The following is a 17,946-nucleotide window of genomic DNA, read 5'->3' on the forward strand; positions in this document are numbered from 1 at the left end:
AGCCAGCCCAGGCAGGAAAGTCTGTGAGACTCTTATCTCCAAAAAGCCACCAGAAAGCCGGAAGTGGCTCTGTGGTTCAAGTAGTAGAGCACTCACTTTGAGCTGAAAAGCTGAGGGACAGCGCCTAGTCCCAGAGTTCAAGCCCCAAGACTCAATTAAAAAAAGAAGTCTCTCAGACTATTCCTGCATGGGCTGGCCTTGAACTGCAATCCTCACATCTCAGTCTCCTGAGTAGCTAGGATTACAGGCGTGAGCCACTGGGGCCTAGTTCTTCACGATCTTGACCCGCTACTATTCAGCTCTGTGCAGAAGAGATGGGTCTGCTTGGCCACTCCTCTGTCTCAAGGACCTGGGAGCCGTTGGTGCCTGGGCTGGTAAAAGGTGCTCCATGAACACTGGCCAGTGACCTTCCCAGGCAGCCCGTCTGGAATGTTCTAGCCTAACCTCCTTGGTTGGGAGGGATCTCACAGGGTAGCTGCAGGCCAGGCTGGAACATCAGGTTCCAATGAATGAATCTACACTTGGCTGACCTCGTCTCCTTCTGGAGCCAGTCAGTGCCTCGGAGGGAAGAGAATCACCATGGAATGAATGCAAAATGAAATGTGAAGCTCTGGCCAGCAAGATGCACCAGGTCTTGGGGCTTGTTCTAGGGGTGTGGCCACTTCTTCCAGCTACTGGGTAGGCTGGGCCCACTGGGTCTGGAGGAGGGGTTCCTGAGGTCCCCAAACAGGGGGCAGCTTGGCCCCTCAATGTCACCTGTGTGCCACCCTCAGGGAATCCTGGGTAATGACCCTTGGTATTATGGGATACAACAGGCCTGGTCTCCTCAGTTCCTGAAATCAAACGGCTTTGAGTTGGGAACTCCATGCACTAATGCTTAATCAGCCAGTCAACAAACATTTTTTTTCCTGCCAGTCTTGGGGCTTGAACTCAGGGCCTTGGTGCTGTCCCTGAGCTAGCACTCTACCACTTGAGCCACAGTACCACACCTGTTTTTTTCTGGGGTTTCATGCATGGTAGGCAAGCACTTTTAACACTACACCACATTCCCAGCCCTACTTTACCACTTTGAGCCACAGCACCATTTCCAGTTTTTGGTGGTTAACTGGAGGTAAGAGTCTCACAGACTTTCCTATCCAGGCTGGCTTTGAACTGTGATGCTCAGATCTCAGCATCCTGAATAGCTGGTATTATAGGTGTAAGCCACTGACACATAGCAACAGTAAGATTTTCTACTCTCAAGTGAACACTTTAAAATTATAAATACAGGGGCTGGGAAGGTGGCTCAGTGGTAGAGCGCTTGCCTTGCATGCATGAGGCCCTGGGTTCGATTCCTCAGCACCATATAAGCAAAAAAGAAAAAAAGCTGGAAGTGGCGCTGTGGCTCAAGTGGTAGAGCGCTAGCCTTGAGCTGAAGAGCTGAGGGACAGCGCCCAGGCCCAGAGTTCAGGGCCCATGAACAGATCCAAAATAAATAAATAAAATAAAATTATAAATACAACATACATTTCCAATTTTAATTAGTTAGGTCTCTAATTTGATGGCATTAAGTACATTCACGTGGTTGTACAGCTGTTTACCATCCATCTCCAGAACTTTCCATTTCCCACACTGAAGCTCCTTCAATACTACCTCTCCTCTTGGCCGACAGAATCCTGGTTTGTGCGTGTGCATGCACCAGTAATACTGGGGCTTGAATTCAGGGCTTTGCACTCTTGCTTGGCTTTTTTGCTCAAGGATTGTGTTCTATCATTTGAACCACACATCCACTTCCAGCTTTTTGCTGGTTAACTGGAGTCTCTTGGATTTGTCTGCCTGGGCTAACTAACCATGATCCTCACATTACAGCTGCCTGAGAAGCTAGGATTACAGGTATGAGTACCAGCACTCAGCTAGCATCCTACTTTTTTGTTTCTATTTGATCCATGTGTTTAGGGACAGTGGCTAAGGCTGGTGTTTCTAGTCTCCACTCCTGTCTGTCACTGACCCTTAGTGTTGCTCAGCAAGAGGGCGCATGTGGAAGAGAAGAGCCAAACTTTTTTTTTTTTTTGCCAGTCCTGGGGCTTGAACTCAGGGCCCGGGCACTGTTCCTGAGCTTCTTTAGCTCAAGGCTAACACTCTATCACTTGAGCCACAGCACCACTTTTGTTTTTTTCTGCTTATGTGGTACTGAGGAATGGAACCCAGGGCTTCATGATGCTAGGCAAGCACTAAGCCACATTCCCAACCCTCAGCTTTGTTTTTTTATTTTGCTGGTGTTGGTACTTACTTCAGAATCTTCTCCTCCTCCTCCTTCTTCCATTTATTCAAGGAGCCACTTTACTCCTTGAGCCACAGTTCCACTTCTTGTCTTTTTGCTGGCTAAATGGAGATGGAGGCTCATGGATTTCCTGCCTGGGCTGGCTTTGTCACAATCCTTAGCCTTAGGATTACAGGTGTGAGCCACTGGTGTTCAGCTTCCTGCCGTCTGCAGGAGGCCCAGCCCCCACCCTGGCAGCGTCCCTGTGGCCTGCAGAGGACAGCTGGCCTCAGCTGACATGGGCAAGAAGGTGCGGCGTGGCGGGCTGCATGCTAATGCAGCCTCTCCCTCATCTCGCTGCAGCCGTGTCCTCTGTGCAGGTTTCCTGTCCACAGCTGGCCACCCAGGCCTGAGGAGCCCACCTTCACCCAGCTGAGGCTGGGGTGATGCTCTGGGGACTTGCTGGCTTCCGGTGGGTGGGGGTGGGAATCCAGACTCGAGGGTGTTGGCTGCTTCCCAGGGGGGACCATGGCCACCTCATCCCAAACCTGCCAGCTCCAGAAAGAACTGGCCAGTGTCCACTGTGGGCCAGCCCAGTAGGACTAGGGTCGGGGTCTCAGAACTCAGATGGAGCGAGGTGTGTGATGAGCTTAAGCCAGGCCACCTCCCTGTGGCCTCCAGCCTGTGGTGGGAGGACAGACTGGGCCCAGAAGATGGGGGGAAACGAAGGCACAGTGCTCTGGGGGCAGTGGGACACTTGTCCCACTCCAGCCACTGCTCAGAGCCCCCTGTTGGGCGATGCCAGTGGCCAAGGAGCTTGAGCCTGGGGCAGCCCCTTCCCTACTGCTGGGACCAGTGCCTGGGGGGAGTGGGGGGCGCCCTTGGTGGTGTCCACGTGCAGGGGGGAGGCTGACCTTCCCCGTACAGATGGGGAGCATGAGGTCAGCGCTGGCCTGTGTTGGGTCTGGACCACACTGGCCAAGTCACACGCATTTTCTGGCTCATTCAGCAGGGCTGTCAGTGGAGACAGCTTTCTGGAAGGTTCTATGGGTATGCGGGCTAAGCAACAGGCACAGGCTGGCTGCTGGCAGTGTCCCCAGAATGTGGGAGGGGGTGGGAGGGGCTCAGCCTCCTTAGGCAGAGCTAGCTGGGCAGCCAGCAGGTACCTGACAGTGCCTGACCCTGGCTGGGACCCCCCCCCCCCCCGGGGATGTGCAGGGCAGCACCCCACCCTTGTGGCAGTGCCCAGGCGTTGGCCCAGGGCAGTCCAGCCGGCGAGGGCTGAGCGCAGCGCGGGCACGGTGCGGACACAGTGCACAGGGCACAAGGGGGGCTCAGTCCAGTTTTTTTTGTTAAAGGCAAACAAACACCAAAGGGAGTAAAAAAATATAAAACAAAATGCTAAAGTGGCCAATGGGAGCCAGCCTGTCCGGGAGCGTGCTGGTGGCCAAGTCCAGGAGCTGCGGCTCTAGTCGCGGGGGGGAGATGGGGGACGGGGGCCCTGGCGAGGCTCAGGGCCGCATCGTGCAGGGTCTCCCCTCTGGCCTCACTTGGCCCTGCGCGTGGTGGTGATGACACGCGTGGAAAAGTCGAAGAGGTCCCTGTTGATTTTGCGCAGGTTGCACACCTCGTCCTCCAGCTCTGTCACATGTAGCTGCAGCCGGTCCTGACCACCCAGCACATTCTAGGGAGATGCAAGGGTCAGAGGTCAGCAGGTGCCTTCCCCAGCCACAAGCAGCACCAGGGACCCCAGCTTCCAGCCACCCAGGGCGGCACCTACCTTCTCCACAGAGTCGCTGAGCACGGCCTGCAGCTGCTCTAGCCGCTCCTGGTAGCTGAGCTCGGAGCCCTGCAAGACAAGGCACAGCACGCCTGGGCGTGGGGACTGGGCCAGCGCCCACGGTGAGCGCGGGACACACCACCCCAGAGCGGCCAGCAACTCAGTCGGGGAGCCCCTCCTGTGGTGGCAGCTGTCAGACTCAACAGGGAGGCATTCCCAGCTCTGCAGTGCGTCTACTGCCCAGAGCCCCGGGCCAGCGCTGCTCCCACGGTGGGAATATCACACCTGAGGAAGGCCTTAAGTAGCTCGTGGTCTGGGGGCCAGTGGCTCACGCTTATAATCCATGCTACTCAGGAGTAGCTGAGATCTGAGGATCCTGGTTTGAAGTCTGTGAACTCTTATCTCCAACGAACCAGCAGAAAGCTCAAAGTAGAGCTATGGCTCAAATGGTTGAGCACCAGTCTTTTTTTTGTTTTCCTTTTTGTCAGCTATGGGGCTTGAACTCTGGGCCTGGGCGCTGTCCCTCAGCTCTTCAGCTCAAGGAGAGCTCTCTACCATTTGAACCACAGCACCACTTCCAGATTTCTGGTGGTTCATTGAAGATTAGAGTCTCATGGACTTTCCTGCCCGGGTTGGCTTTGAACTGCCATCCTCAGACCTCAGTCTCCTGAGTAGCTAGGATGACAGGCGTGAGCCGCTGGTGCCCGGAGCACCAGTCTTAAGATAAGTGGCCCAGCATACTCTCTCCTCTCTCTCTCTTCCTCTCTCTGAAAGCCAAAACCAATAGACGCTGGAGCAGTAGGTGGGCGAGTCGCCATCTTCAGAGCAGCCCTGGCTGTTGGATGCACAGACACAGGGAATGCTCCATTAGCCTTGACCCCAACTGGCCCCTATGGAACCCTACAATGGTAAATGCACATGGCTTTTGTGTGGCAGGCCCTGCCCTGGACAGACAGGTGGGTGTCCAACTGGATGGCAAGAGGCCAGGGAAGGACGGCGGAAGATGTGACCGCACACCACACCTTGCAGGACACCTTGCTGCGGTGGCTTGTAGGCACAGCTGAAATTTCTGGCATCTTTTGCTCCTGCACAAGTTTCTGGCATTTTTCTGCCTCAGGCTGGCATTCTACCTCTTCAGCGACAGCTCCAGTTCTGGCTTTTTGGTAGTGAATTGGAGAGTCTCATGGACTTGCCTGCCCACACTGGCTTCTAACTGCAATGCTCAGATCTCAGCCTCCTGATAGTTAAGGTTACAGCCGTGAGCCACCAGCACCTGGCCCTTCAGGGTGTTTGACTTTACCCGAGTTAGGTGAGGCCCCAGGCTCCCTCAGAGAGGACAGAGATAGCAGCTGCACTACCACTGATAGAATCAATTTGTATCTTGGGTAAGAGCTGCGTAGGGAGACGTGCCAAGTGTTCCAGAGCGCGGGGGACAGGGAGCGTCTGGGCTGGTGAGGACACTGCTGAAGGGCAGCAGGAGACTGCACAGGAAGTACTGTCGGCCTTCGGGACCCTGGGGCTGCCCTTGGGGAGCAAAGGTTCTGGACGACTGGCAGAGTCCCCACGCCCAGCAGGACGGGCACCGCAGGTGTGAGGAGAGGTGGCGGGCAGGAGGGACGCACCTGCTGGTGGAGACCCAGGCGCAGAGTGAGGCCCCCACGGCGCAGCTCGTCGCCATGCTCAGCACCCAGCAGGTGCTTATTGAAGTGGGGCAGCGGCAGGCTGGGCCGGAAGTCGGAGCTCAGCATACTGATTGGGGCCAGCATGATGGTCGCATTGGTCACAGGGCCTGCAAGACACGGCAGTCAGCTGCTCTCGCGGGCCAGCCCACCCTGCCTGTGCTTGAGTTGGTTTGTTGGTCCCTTCTGTAGACTCCCCACCCCGCCCTGGGATAGGTGCGGGCCACATTTGGACCTCCCTCCCCTGCCCCCACCCGTCCCCTGCTACACACTGGGACAGGCGCGGACCCTGCGCTCACCGCCCACCTTTGTGGGTGACGGTGCGGATGCACTGCTTGCTGGGCACATCCCACAGCCGCACCGTCTCGTCGTGGGAGCCGGAGAGCAGCACACTGCCATCCATGGACACCGACAGGCACGTCACCTGGTTCCTGCGGCAGGTGGAGATGGGCACTGGCCTCACTTGGGCATGGAAGGTGCCAGCTCTGCCCCAGGCCTCCCAGAGCCCGTTCCCGCCTTACCTGTGGCCTCTGAAGATCTTCCCAGAGTCTTGGTCCGGTGGGAAGCTCCGCTCCCTCTGTCCAGGCTGGGGGGGCCAAGAGGGTGTTGAGTGCTGGGGAAGCAGCCCCCTGGCCGGGCTCCCCGTCCCCGCCCCGCGCACCCACCCCACGGCTTCCCACGGCCACTCACCCAGGAGCAGAGGTCCACCTGGAAGATGGACCCGTCGGTGCCACCACAGAACATGTGGTACTCGGCCAGGTCCATGGTCACAGCCATGATGCCTACGTCAAACAGGACGGACAGCAGCATCTCACCGGAGGAGAGCTCCCACAGCTGGGGGGAGGGGACGGGAGAGCTGGGCACAGGACCCACACTGTGGGCCATGGGGGGTTAGGGCTGGGCACTGGGGGTGGGGTGGGGGAGGGACGGCAGAGACCTGAGGTGCCTGGCCTTGAGCCTGGCTCAAGCCTGATTCTCCCTAGGTGACCCCTATCAAAACCAAGGGCTGCCCTGCCCCGCCCCGCCCCCTGTGCGCCGGGCTGCGGGCTGGCTGAGCTGGCCAGCATGGCTGGCTGAGTGGGAATTTCCAGCCGACAGGCCCCGGACGTCCTTGGGCTCAAGCCGCAGGGATTACAGGCTGTCTGGAAGCCTGGCACCCAGGGGAAGAGGTGATCCACTGGCCTGCCAAGAGCGCCCTGCGGAGCTGCTGGCTCAGACCTGGTGGGGGCGGGGGCTACCTTCACTGTCTGGTCCAGTGAGGCGGTGGCCACGCGGGCCAGCGGGCCCCCGAAGCCACAGTGCAGGTCTGTGATGGGGAGCGTGTGACGAGACCAGACGTGCCGAGGGGCCACGATCCTGGAGGGGTCCATCTGTAGCACACTGGGCGGGGAGGGCGGCAGTGGACCATTGGGGGGGAGCCTCCACATGTGGGGTACAGACCCGCCCCACTGCCCCTGACTGGGACCCGCACGCAGCAGGCTCACCATGACCACACACCCACCCAGACACAACCTTTCCTGCCCCAGGGCCTTGGCACAGTCTTCCCTCAGCGGGACTGGCGCTACCTGCAGAGGCTCCAGGCCAGCACCAGGCAGTCCTTGCCCCCAGAGAGGAAATAGCTGCTGTCGCCGGTGAACTTCAGGCAGGAGACGTCCTGGTAGTGGCGGCTCAGGATGACCAGGAGGTTCCCAGTGGAGACCTGGAGGGGCGGGGGCACAGGGCCAGGGGAGGAGTGGATCCCAGCTGCCACCACCCCACAGGTGGAGGCACTGCTTCCGAAGCCCTCGCGTCCAAGGGCCCCAGGGGGTCAACACAGGAGCGAGTCCCCAGCTTGAGCTACGGTGGCAGCTACGGCTTCTGGCTGTACTGCTGTCTAGCACTCCACTCTGTCCCTGGCTACAGAACAGGCCCAGGAATGGGGTGACCCTGCTGTGCTTTCCCACAACCCAGCTGCCACTGGGGAGCTGCTTTCCAGGGTGCCCCTGAACACCAGCCCTGGCCCCACAGACCCCTAAGGCTGCACTCAGGACCTGTGGATGGCTCTTTGGCATCTTTGTCATGGTAGGAAGCTATCATGGGACAGGCAGTTGCAGGAGCTGGGGGGTAGGGTGCCCCGCGCAGGGCCTGGGGAACTGGCTCAAGCCCCGCTGGGGCCTGTGTGTCAGCCCGAAGAGGCTGAGAATACCCTGAACAACACCTAGGAGGAGTCCGGGCTAGCGGGGATGCTGCTCTCGCTGTGCTGTGCCCCGCAAAGTATATTCAAGTCCTGTTCCCCAAGACCTGTGCGTGTGACCTTGTTTAAAACTAGGTAGAATGCCAGGCTCACACCTATAATCCTAGCTATTCAGGAGGCTGAGATCTGAGGATCACGGTTCAAAGCCAGCCTGGGCAGGAAAGTCTGTGAAACTCTTTTTTTTTGGTCGGTCATGGGGCTTGAACTCTGGGCTTGGGCGCTGTACCTCAGCTCTTCAGCTCAAGACGGGCGTTCTACTGCTTGAGACACAGTGCCACTTCCGGTTTTTGAGTTTGAGATCAGAGTCTCACAGACTTTCCTGCCCGGGCTGACTTTGAACCGCGATCCTCAGATCTCAGCCTCCTGAGTAGCTAGGATTACAGGCGTGAGCCACTGGCGCCCAGCTTGTGAGACTCTTATCTCCAATGAACCACCAGAAAACTGGAAGTAGCACTGTGGTTCAAGTGGTAGAGCGCTAGCCTTGAGCTAAAGAGCTGAGGGACAGCGCCCAGACCCAGAGTTCAAGCCCCAAGACCTACAAAAACAAAAACAAAACAAACAACAACAAACCTAGGAAGGGCAGAGCTGGGTCTTGGTGGTGAGCACTTGTCTGGCATGGCCCTGAGTTCCAGCTCTAGCAGTGAGGAATGGGAAAAAGGGAAAAAGAAAATAAGCCTGGTCTATGCAGAGGGGACCAAGTTAAGATAAAGTCACGTGGCAGTATTCCAGTATTCTTATAGAGATGGAATGCTGGGTGCTGAAGGTTCACGCCTGTAATCCTAGCTACTCAGGAGGTTGAGATCTGAGGATCATGGTTCCCATGCCAGACCAGGTAGGAAAGTCTGTAAGATTCTTATCTCCAATTAAATCGTAGAAAAAGCCAGAAGTGGAGCTGTGGCTCAAGTGGTAGAGTACTAGCCTTGAGCAAAAAGAGTTCAGGCACAGTGCCTAGACTCTGAGTTCAAGTCCCAGGACTGGCACATACCCAGTACTAGTATATGCAGAAACACCAAAATAGGAGGGGGGAGAGGGAGATGGAGAAGGAGAAAGAGGGAGGGGGAGAGAGAAAGAGAGAGAGAGAGAGAAGAGGGGAGGAAAGCTGACACACAGGGAAGGAGGCCATGGAAGGCTGGAAGAGGCCCTTTGCTAGCATGGGAAACACTGTCCACACCCGCAGTTTAGGCTTCTGGGCCTCAGGCCTGAGGTGTCTGCTTGTGTGCTCTGTGGTGGTAGATGGAGCCTCACCTCTTCTTGGGCCTCAGTCTCCCCACCTGCATGACAGGCTAGCCCAGGTGCGTAGAGGGTTAAATGGCATTGTCAGCACCACTAAACTGACACCTCCAGGGAACCATCAAACTTCCTGGAGTTTGGGCTGGGCTGGACTGAGTAACTGCCACACCTCCAGGGATGCCCTGGTCCTCTGGAGCCAGCATGAAGGGCAGATCTGACAAGCCTAGGCTGCCAGAGCCCAGCTGCCCACCCTCAGCCTGCTCTAAGATTGCTAGGCCCCTGCTGACCTCCTCCCTGCTCCTCACCCACTCCTGGTTACCAGGCTGCAGAACCACTGGGGCGCCCCCTGGTGGTCACTGCACAGAAACCCTCGGAGGCGAAGGAGCCGGGTTGGGCAGCCACAACTCTGCGGCCCTTTGCCAGGCAGCCAGCCCCTCAGCAAGAAGGGGGGTTCTCACATACCAAGTGCTGAGCCACCGAATCACTACCACACTGGGCACCACACTTGAGGCTCCTGGCAATCTGGATGAAGATGCCTACCTGGTAGGGCAAACCAAGTCCTACTGTTTAGGTTTCCTCCCCTGTATCCCAAAGAGACTCACCCCATTGAAGAGTGAGATGAGACGGCCCGGCATTGCCATAGCCCTGGATGGCTTGGTGACCCATAGGGATGCAAGGATGGGCCTAGGAGGGGCAGCAATGTGGTTGCTAACCACCCCAAGCCCTTTGCTGTCTGTACCACGCCATCTGTGTGGGGTGCGGGGGGAGAAGGCTAGGCCTCCCCGGCACGAAGCAGGCCAAGTCCTGTGATGGGACATGGCCACACAAGCATGGTTAGAACTGCCAGGGGTGCTCCCTAAGGGTACAGTATAAAACACTGATCCCTGGCCCTCTGGGAAAAGCCTGGCCCTGTGGGACAGGTTCCAGGCTATATGATAGGGGACAAGGGGAGGTGTCACCTGCTTTCTCCATCAATGAGAAAAGGAGGCAAGAGAGACTGAGCTATATCATCTTGCCTCTTACCCCCCTCCCCTGCGGCTTTTATTTATTTTTTGCCAGTCCTGGGGCTTGAACTTGGCCTGCGCACTGAGCTTCTTTTGCTCAAGGCTAGTACTCTATCACTTGAGCCACAGCACCACTTCTGTTTTTTTTTTTTTTCTGTTTATGTGGTACTGAGAAATCAAACCCAGGGCTTCACGCATGCTAGGCAAGTACTACTAAACTACATTCCCAGCCCCAGCTTTTCATTTTTTGTGTGTGTACTAGTTCTCAGTCTTGAATTCTGGGCCTGGGTGTTATCACTTTGCTTTCTGTTCAAGGTTGAGACTCTACCACTTGAGCCACAGCTTCAGTCATGGCTTTTTGGTGGTTAAAGTCTCATGGACTTTTCTGCCTAGGCTGGCTTAGAACCTTGATCTTCAGATCTCAGCCTCCCTAAGTAGCTAGGATTACAGGTGCGAGCCACTGGTGCCTGCCTTCCACCCCCATGTTCCTGGGGATAGAACTTAGTACCTTGAAGATGCTAAGCAAGTGCTCTGCCACTGAGTTGTATCCAAGCTCTTTTTTTGTCAGTCGTGGGACTTGGAACTCTGGGACTGGGTGCTGTCCCTGGGCTCTTCAGCTCAAGGCAAGCACTCTACCATTTGAGCCATAGTGCCACTTCTGGTTTTCTGGTGGTTAATTGGAGATAAGAGTCTCACAGACTTTCCTGCCTGGGCTGGCTTTAACTGTGATCCTCAGATTTCAGCCTCCTGAATAGCTAGGATTATAAGGCGTGAGCTTGGTTGTACCCAAGCTCTTCTGTGTAATTTAAGGCAGAACTCCAGGTGCTGCTTTTTGGAGGGAGCCTTAGGAGTGGGGCTGCACTGCAATCTGCCTGGGAGGGCTGCTGGTATAATTAGGATCCTTTAGAGATAAGGGGGCTTTGAGACTGAAGGACAAGCAAGACACTGCAGCCACCAGTATCTGCCTCCCCCAGCCTGGAATATGATCCTCACGGTCACTCCACAGACAGGCGTGCTCCATCTTCTTACCTCCCAGAGGTATATACTTTCTGCAATTCCTGCCACCACGTAGAGACCATTGGGTGCCGTAGTCAGACAGGTGACAGGCCCAGGACACATGATCTTCTGCTGGAGCTGGTCCTAGGGACACACAACAAGACCAGTGAGCTGATCAGAGGGGTTACTGGTGGGAATAAAGTCCATGAAGGCAGATCCTGGAGTTAAGGGTGGAAAGGTAGTTTCCTTTGGAAGTGAGGGGCAGGTCAGAGAGATGGCTAACAGGTTTGAGACCCAAGCCCTTGTAATGTGGTTCTGAGTCTCCTCTCCTCTCTCTGACATGGAAAAACTTCAAGCAGGCAGCTCCAGAGCACAGCACTTGCTAGAAGAGATGGCAGAGGGCAGAAGGAGCAGTAGGGGCTTCAGAGGCTGTGTTTTGGGGGCTGCTGATAGAGAGGACACAGTAAGCTGTATGGTGAAAGTGGCTTTTTTGGAGAAGACAGATGCATGTCTTTGGGCTATCCCTTCATGAGACTCCCCCCAGACTTCAAACCTCTCCTCTCCAAGAAACTACGAACCCCAAGTAGAGGGCTGGTGGCCCAGGCCTATCACCCTAGCTATTCAGGAAGCTGAGATTGGGAGGATTATAGTTTTAAGCCAGCCCAAGAAGAAAAGTTCACAAGACTCCACTTTCCAAACACCCAGCCAAAAGTTGGGATGGGGGCTCCGAGTTCAAACCCCAGAACCGCAAAAACAAACCGAACCCCAAAGAGCCCCAACCTCTGCCTGTAATCAAACTTAGCGCTCCCGAGCCTACACATGCGCAGTTCCTCTAAGGACCCCAGCTGGCTGTAGCCTTGGCACAGCCAACTCTCCACAGCCCAACCACCAACCCAGCTCTGCGCATGCGCACAATGCGAAGACCCCCCCCCCAATCGCGCATGCGTAGTCTCATAACCGCAACAATTATTTTTTTTTCTTCTCCTCTCCCAGCCCCCCAGCGCCGCGACCCCCAAACGGACGCACACGGTCCCCTGAACGCTTCCTGGCTCTTCTCGCGAGCACCCCTCGATGCCCGGGCCCCGCGTCGCACCTTGCGCTGCACCTCCCAGGCGCTGATGTAGTTCTTGCCCAGCTGTGCCGCCAGCAAGTACTCGCCGTTAAGTAGAGCGAGGCCCCGGGGCCCGGCCTGGCCGCCGCGGTAGGTGAGCAGGTTGGCGCCCGAATGCAGCTCCCACACAATGCAGCTCCATAACTGCGCCGCCGTGTCCGTACATACAGCCACCTCCATGGGGGCTGCCATGTTGTCGGCCGGTCCCGCCCCGGAAGCGCGTCACCACCCGTGGCTCTGGCCACGCCTATCACGTTGGGGTAGAGAGGCGGTAACGAGTTTGGGGGGGCGGGGCTGGAGGACTTGCGCGTGCGCACAAGCCTTGGCGGGGGTGGGGGGGTGGGGGGGTGGGGGAAACCCCCTTTTTTTTTTCTTTTAACCTTTTCCTGTAGCCCTGACTCGAGGGTTGAGGGATTAAGTAGAGCTCTTGGATTGTGACTTCTTCCGAGGCCTAGTGTCTCCGGCCATCTGTTTAGTAGGACCAGAGCCTGACTTGACCATTGGCCATTTCCTGCTGGGAGTTTTGAACTAGTGACCCAACTTCTCAGCCCCCTTGGGGCCTGAACTCTGGGCCTGGGCGCTGTGCCTCAGCTCTTCAGCTCAAGGCTGAAGTTCCAATCCTGGTGCTTGAACTCAGGGTCTGAGCACTGAGCTTTTACACTCTTAACATTCTTCCACTTGAACCATAGCTCCATTTCTGGCTTTTTGGTGGCTAATTGGAGATAAGAGTCTCATGAACTTTCCTGCCCCAGCTGGCTTTGAACCTTGATTTTCAGATCCCAGCTCCTGAGTAGCTGGAATTATAGGCGTGAGCCTGACCACCATCCAGCATATTCTGAGATTATTTTTCAGTCTTTTTTTTTTTTTTGGTCGGTCGTGGGGCTTGAACTCGGCCTAGGCGTTGTCCCTCAGCTCTTCAGCTCAAGGAGAGTACTCTACCTCTTGAGCCACAGCGCCACTTCCGGTTTTGTGAGTGTTTTATTGAACAGAAGAGTCTCATGGACTTTCCTGCCGGGGCTAGCTTTGAACTGCAATCCTCAGATCTCAGCCTCCTAAGTAGCTAGGGTTACAGGCATGAGCCACCTGCACCTGGCTTATTTTTCAGTCTTTTTGAATATGCAAATATTAAGAACTGATCTTTACCTTATAGAATGCAAAAGCCCAAATGAGACATGCATAAAACAGACTACACAGCTAACATGTCTACAGAGTGAATTGGAATTAAATGATTATTTGTTGGTCCAAGTCTGCCTCCTCTTTGACCTTGCTTCTTTAGAGCTATAAAATTCAGATTTCGACTTGGGCCACTTGGTTCAAAGTCATAGCTCCATCTGAACAGCTCTTCACCTCAGTCACAGCTGCCAGGTGTGTGTGTGTGTGTTTTTTATTTTTATTTTTTGTGAACATACTGTACAGAGGGGTTACAATTACATGGGCAAGAGCCAGGTGTGTTTTAAAAGACAATTAAAAAAAAAAAAAAAAAAGAGGCTGGGTGCCAGTGGCTCATGTCTGTAATCTTAACCACTTAGGAGGCTAAGATCTGAGGATCGCAGTTGTGGTTCAAAGCCAGCTCAGGCAGGAAAGTTTGTGAGACTCTAATCTCCAGTTAAACCATCAGAAAATTGGAAGTGGCACTGCGGCTGAAGTGGTAGAGCACTCACCTTGAGCTGAAGAGCTCAGGGACAGCACCCAGGCCCAGAGTTTAAGCCCCATGACAGAAAGAAAGGAAGAGAGAGAGAGAGAGAGAGAGGGAGAGGGAGAGAGAGAGAGAGAAAGAAAAGAAAGAAAGAAAGAAAGAAAAGCGAAAGAAAGAGTCTCAGTAGCCATGCTTTGAAAAAGGAAAATTCATTCATTACTCCCAGGCCCCGTGCACAGCAACCCACCTCAATGCTGGACATGGGATGCAGCCTCCAGTCTCACTCTTCCAGCCCTTGTGATCAAGCTGCCTGCAATCCACATAGCTATGCAATCACAACAGTGATGGGTGTCATGACCCCAGTTCAGAGGGGATAATGGAGAAAGTTCCTGGCCAAAGGACCAGTTTTGGAACCCAGAGTGCAGCCCGATGCTGCCACCAGGTGGCAGGTGTGAGCCATCCATAGAATGGTGGAACATGGCCCCAGAACTCAGAGAAAGCTAGCTCCATAGGACCAGTCTGGGGTGACATCGTCTGAGCCCGGAGCCGGGGACCCAGGAGAGCTTGGTGCTGAGCAGGGCACATACGAAGGCCCTGGGAGGCCTGGGAGACAGGACTATGGGGTGGGGCAGGGAGGAGGCTCTGCAGGACTTTGAGTGCAGGCTGGATCTTATTTTAAATTCATCCTGAAAGGAAATGTAACCCAAGATGGTTTATGCTTCCAGTTCCTTTAATGTTCTGGAAATTTTTGTTTGCTTGCTTTTTTTTTTTTTTTTTTTTCCCGTATAGAGAGAAGCTCAGAGCTTCCCAGGCTAGGATGACCTCAAACTTGCAATCCTCCTGCTTCAGCCTCTAAAGAGTGCTGGGGGAAGTGGTGCTGTAGCTCAAGTGGTAGAGCGTTTGCCTTGAGCTGAAGAGCTGAGGGACAGTGCCCAGGCCCAGAGTTCAAGCCCCACAACCGACAAAACAAAACAAAACAAAACAAAACAAAAAAGGTATGCAATATATTAGCATCATACAATTATTGGGCTGGGATGTAGCTCAGTGGCAAAGCGCTTGCCTAGCAAGTGCAACGTCCTGGGTTCGATCCCTAGTACCAAAAAAGAAAAGACAAAAAAAATACAGTTTAAAAAAAAAAAAACGCAAACAAAAAAAAAAACCAACCCTTTGCCGGGCACTGGGGCTCATGCCTGTAATCCTAGCTACTCAGGAGGCTGAGATCTGAGGATCGTGGTTCAAAGCCAGCCCGGGCAGGAGAGACCGTGAGACTCCTATCTCCAATAAACCACCAGAAAACCGGAAGTGGCGCTGTAGCTCAAGTGGTAGAGTGCTCGCCTTGAGCTGAAGAGCTGAGGGACAGCGCCCAGGCCCAGAGTTCAAGCCCCACAACCGACAAAAAAAAAAAAAAAAAGAGTGCTGGGATGATGGTGTGCAATACTGCACCGGGCTTCTAATGTTTCTATAGTATGAAGAAGAAAGAGAAATCAGCCAGGTGCCAGCTCTCACACCTATAATCCTAGCTACTCAGGAGGCTGAGATCTGTGAGGACTGGGGCAGCAAAGTCTGAGACTCATGGCCAATTAATTAGAGCCGTGGCTCAAGTGGTAGAGCACTAATCTTGCTTTTTTTTTTTGTCGGTTGTGGGGCTTGAACTCTGGGCCTGGGCACTGTCCCTCAGCTCTTCAGCTCAAGGTGAGCACTCTACCACTTGAGCCACAGCGCCACTTCCAGCTTTATCTGCTTATGTGGTGCTGAGGAATCAAACCTAGGGCCTCATGCATGCAAGGCATACCACTGAGCCACCTTCCCAGCGCCTAGAGCACTAATCTTGAATGAAAAAGCCATGAGCTGAGCACCAACGGCTCAGACTTATAGTCCTAGCTACTAGCTACTCTGGAGGCTAAGATAGGAGGATCTTGTTGAGGGCCAACCTTGGCAGGAAAGTCTGAGCCTCTTTTTTTTTTTTTTGTCAGTCAGGGGGCTTGAACTCTGGGCCTGGGCGCTGTCCCTCAGCCCTTCAGCTCAAGGCAAGTACTCTACCACTTGAGCCACCGCACCACTTCTGGTTTTCTGGTGGTTTATTGGAGATTAGAGTCTCACGAACTTTCCTGCCTGGGCTGGCTTTGAACCAAGATCCTCAGATCTCAGCCTCCTGAGTTGCTAGGATTACAGGCGTGAGCCCCTGCCACCTGGCTTGTAAGACTCTTTTTTTTTTTTTTTTTTGGTTGGTCGTGGGGCTTGAACTCTGGGCCTGAGTGCTGCCCCTCAGCTCTTCAGCTCAAGGCTAGTGCTCTACCACTTGAGCTATAGCACCATTTCCGGTTTTCTGGTGGTTTATTGGAGATAAGAGTCTCACGGACTTTCCTGCCTGGGGTTGGCTTTGAACTGAGATCCTCAGATCTCAGCCTCCTGAGTAGCTGGGATTACAGGCGTGAGCCACCGGCACTTGGCTTGTAAGACTCTTATCTCCAATTTACCATCAGAAAACCGGAAGTGGAGCTGTGGCTCAAGTGATAGAATGCTAGCCTTGAGGGAAAGCGTTCAGGGACAGTACCGAGACCCTGAGTTCAAGTCGTCCCATAACTCACCAAGAAAAAAAAAAAGTAAAAGAAAACGCTAAAGGGCAGAGCTGGGAATGTGGCTTAGTGATAGAGTGCTTGCCTAGCATACATTAATACCTGAGTTCAATTCCTCAGTACCACATAAACAGAAAAAGCTGGAAGTGGTGCTGTGGCTCAAGTGGTAGAGTGCTAGCCAGAGCAAAAGAAACTCAGGGAGAGTGCCAGGTCCTGAGTTCAAGTCCCAGGACTGGCAAGAAAAAAAAAAGCTAAAAAACAGCATCCAAGCCCTGAGGTCAAGCCTCAATACTGGCCCACATGTGGTTTTTGTACCTGGCAGCTCAGATACTCATTCTGGCCCCCACCTCCTCCAGCTTAGGGCTGGAAGAGTTCGAGCTGGAGGCCCTAGACTGCATCCCCAGCACGTGGCCAAGGTACCTTAATGCTAACGTGGGTTTTCAAGCTTCAGCTGAGCCCTGTAGCTAACTTTGCCTTGGTGGTACAGGAGAATCAGACCACTGAGCAGCTTGGGACCTCAGTTACCCCAACTACATTTAGGGGATACTGTGGCTGCCTAGGCCAGGCTGGAGTAAGAGATTCTGTGGATGATGAAGTTCTGGCCTAGGTCTGCATACCCACTTATCAGGGGAAGTCTGGCCTGGAAGTTTCTAGAATCTAGGTCCCAGCCTGGGTGGGGTGAAGATCAACTAGTCGTGGACCCTCATATACTCCTGGCAACCTAAGCAGGGCAGCTGGGCTGTGTCTCCTCCCCTTCAGCCTCTAGCTGCAGTCTAGCTCAGGGGCCAGTGTCCCTCTGTCCTCTCCCTGGGGCTGGCTGGCCTGCCGGGGAGGTCAGAGGTCAGCTCCCCTCCCCACAGCCCTTGGAATGAGGATAGGCCAGTTACGCTAGCGCCTCGCAGCACAAAAGCCATACTTGGGGGAGCCTGGGACCACCCAGTTGACAGCCCTCAGCACACTACTGGGATCTGAGACAAGGGGGGAAAACAGGACCAAGGGAAACTGAGGCACAAAGTGGTTGACACCCCCTTGCCCCCCCTCCCTATACACTAAAAGGCCTAGTCAGACCAGGCTGGGGGCACAGAAAGCTGGAGAGGTGGGATCTGGGTCCTACTGTGTCCCTCAGGGGCTGTGAAACCTCAAGGCTCCTCAGCAACCTCTCTGAGACATGTTGGCTAGGAATGAAGACAAAGACTTGGGACTGGACCATCTGGTTTACCAGGAAGGGGATTTTTTTTTTTCTTCTCTCCCCTGGTTAGTCCATATCTTCCCCCAAGGGAAGAGTGAGTGGTGAGTGGTGGGTGAGTGGTGGGTGAGCCCCCTTCCTGTGTTTGTGTATTTCTGGCCGGAGTGGTTAGAGGCGGTGGACAAAGGGCCACCTGTGACAGGGGAGGGCATGCAGGTGGCAGTACAGTGATTTGTTTTTTTCTCCAACAGCCTAGGAGAAACCAGCTCAGGCTAG

The 17,946-nt window shown here is 54.7% G+C and overlaps 1 protein-coding gene across 1 annotated transcript; it reads right to left on the bottom strand.

The window, feature by feature from the left end:
* Positions 1-3,572: 3,572 nt before the first annotated feature.
* Positions 3,573-12,479, bottom strand: Wdr18 (WD repeat domain 18). Its single transcript, XM_042697098.1, has 10 exons — positions 12,255-12,479; positions 11,195-11,305; positions 7,264-7,397; positions 6,937-7,078; positions 6,389-6,532; positions 6,220-6,284; positions 6,005-6,129; positions 5,642-5,808; positions 4,020-4,088; positions 3,573-3,923 (listed from the first exon to the last, which is right to left on the bottom strand). The coding sequence occupies exons 1-10, from the start codon at positions 12,462-12,464 to the stop codon at positions 3,786-3,788; spliced, it is 1,305 nt and encodes a 434-aa protein (XP_042553032.1). The 5' UTR covers positions 12,465-12,479; the 3' UTR covers positions 3,573-3,785.
* Between the last annotated feature and the right edge of the window lie 5,467 nt (positions 12,480-17,946).

Source organism: Dipodomys spectabilis, unplaced genomic scaffold, assembly GCF_019054845.1.
Source record: "Dipodomys spectabilis isolate Male_0828 unplaced genomic scaffold, ASM1905484v1 ptg000215l, whole genome shotgun sequence".
Classification (NCBI taxonomy): Eukaryota; Metazoa; Chordata; class Mammalia; order Rodentia; family Heteromyidae; genus Dipodomys; species Dipodomys spectabilis.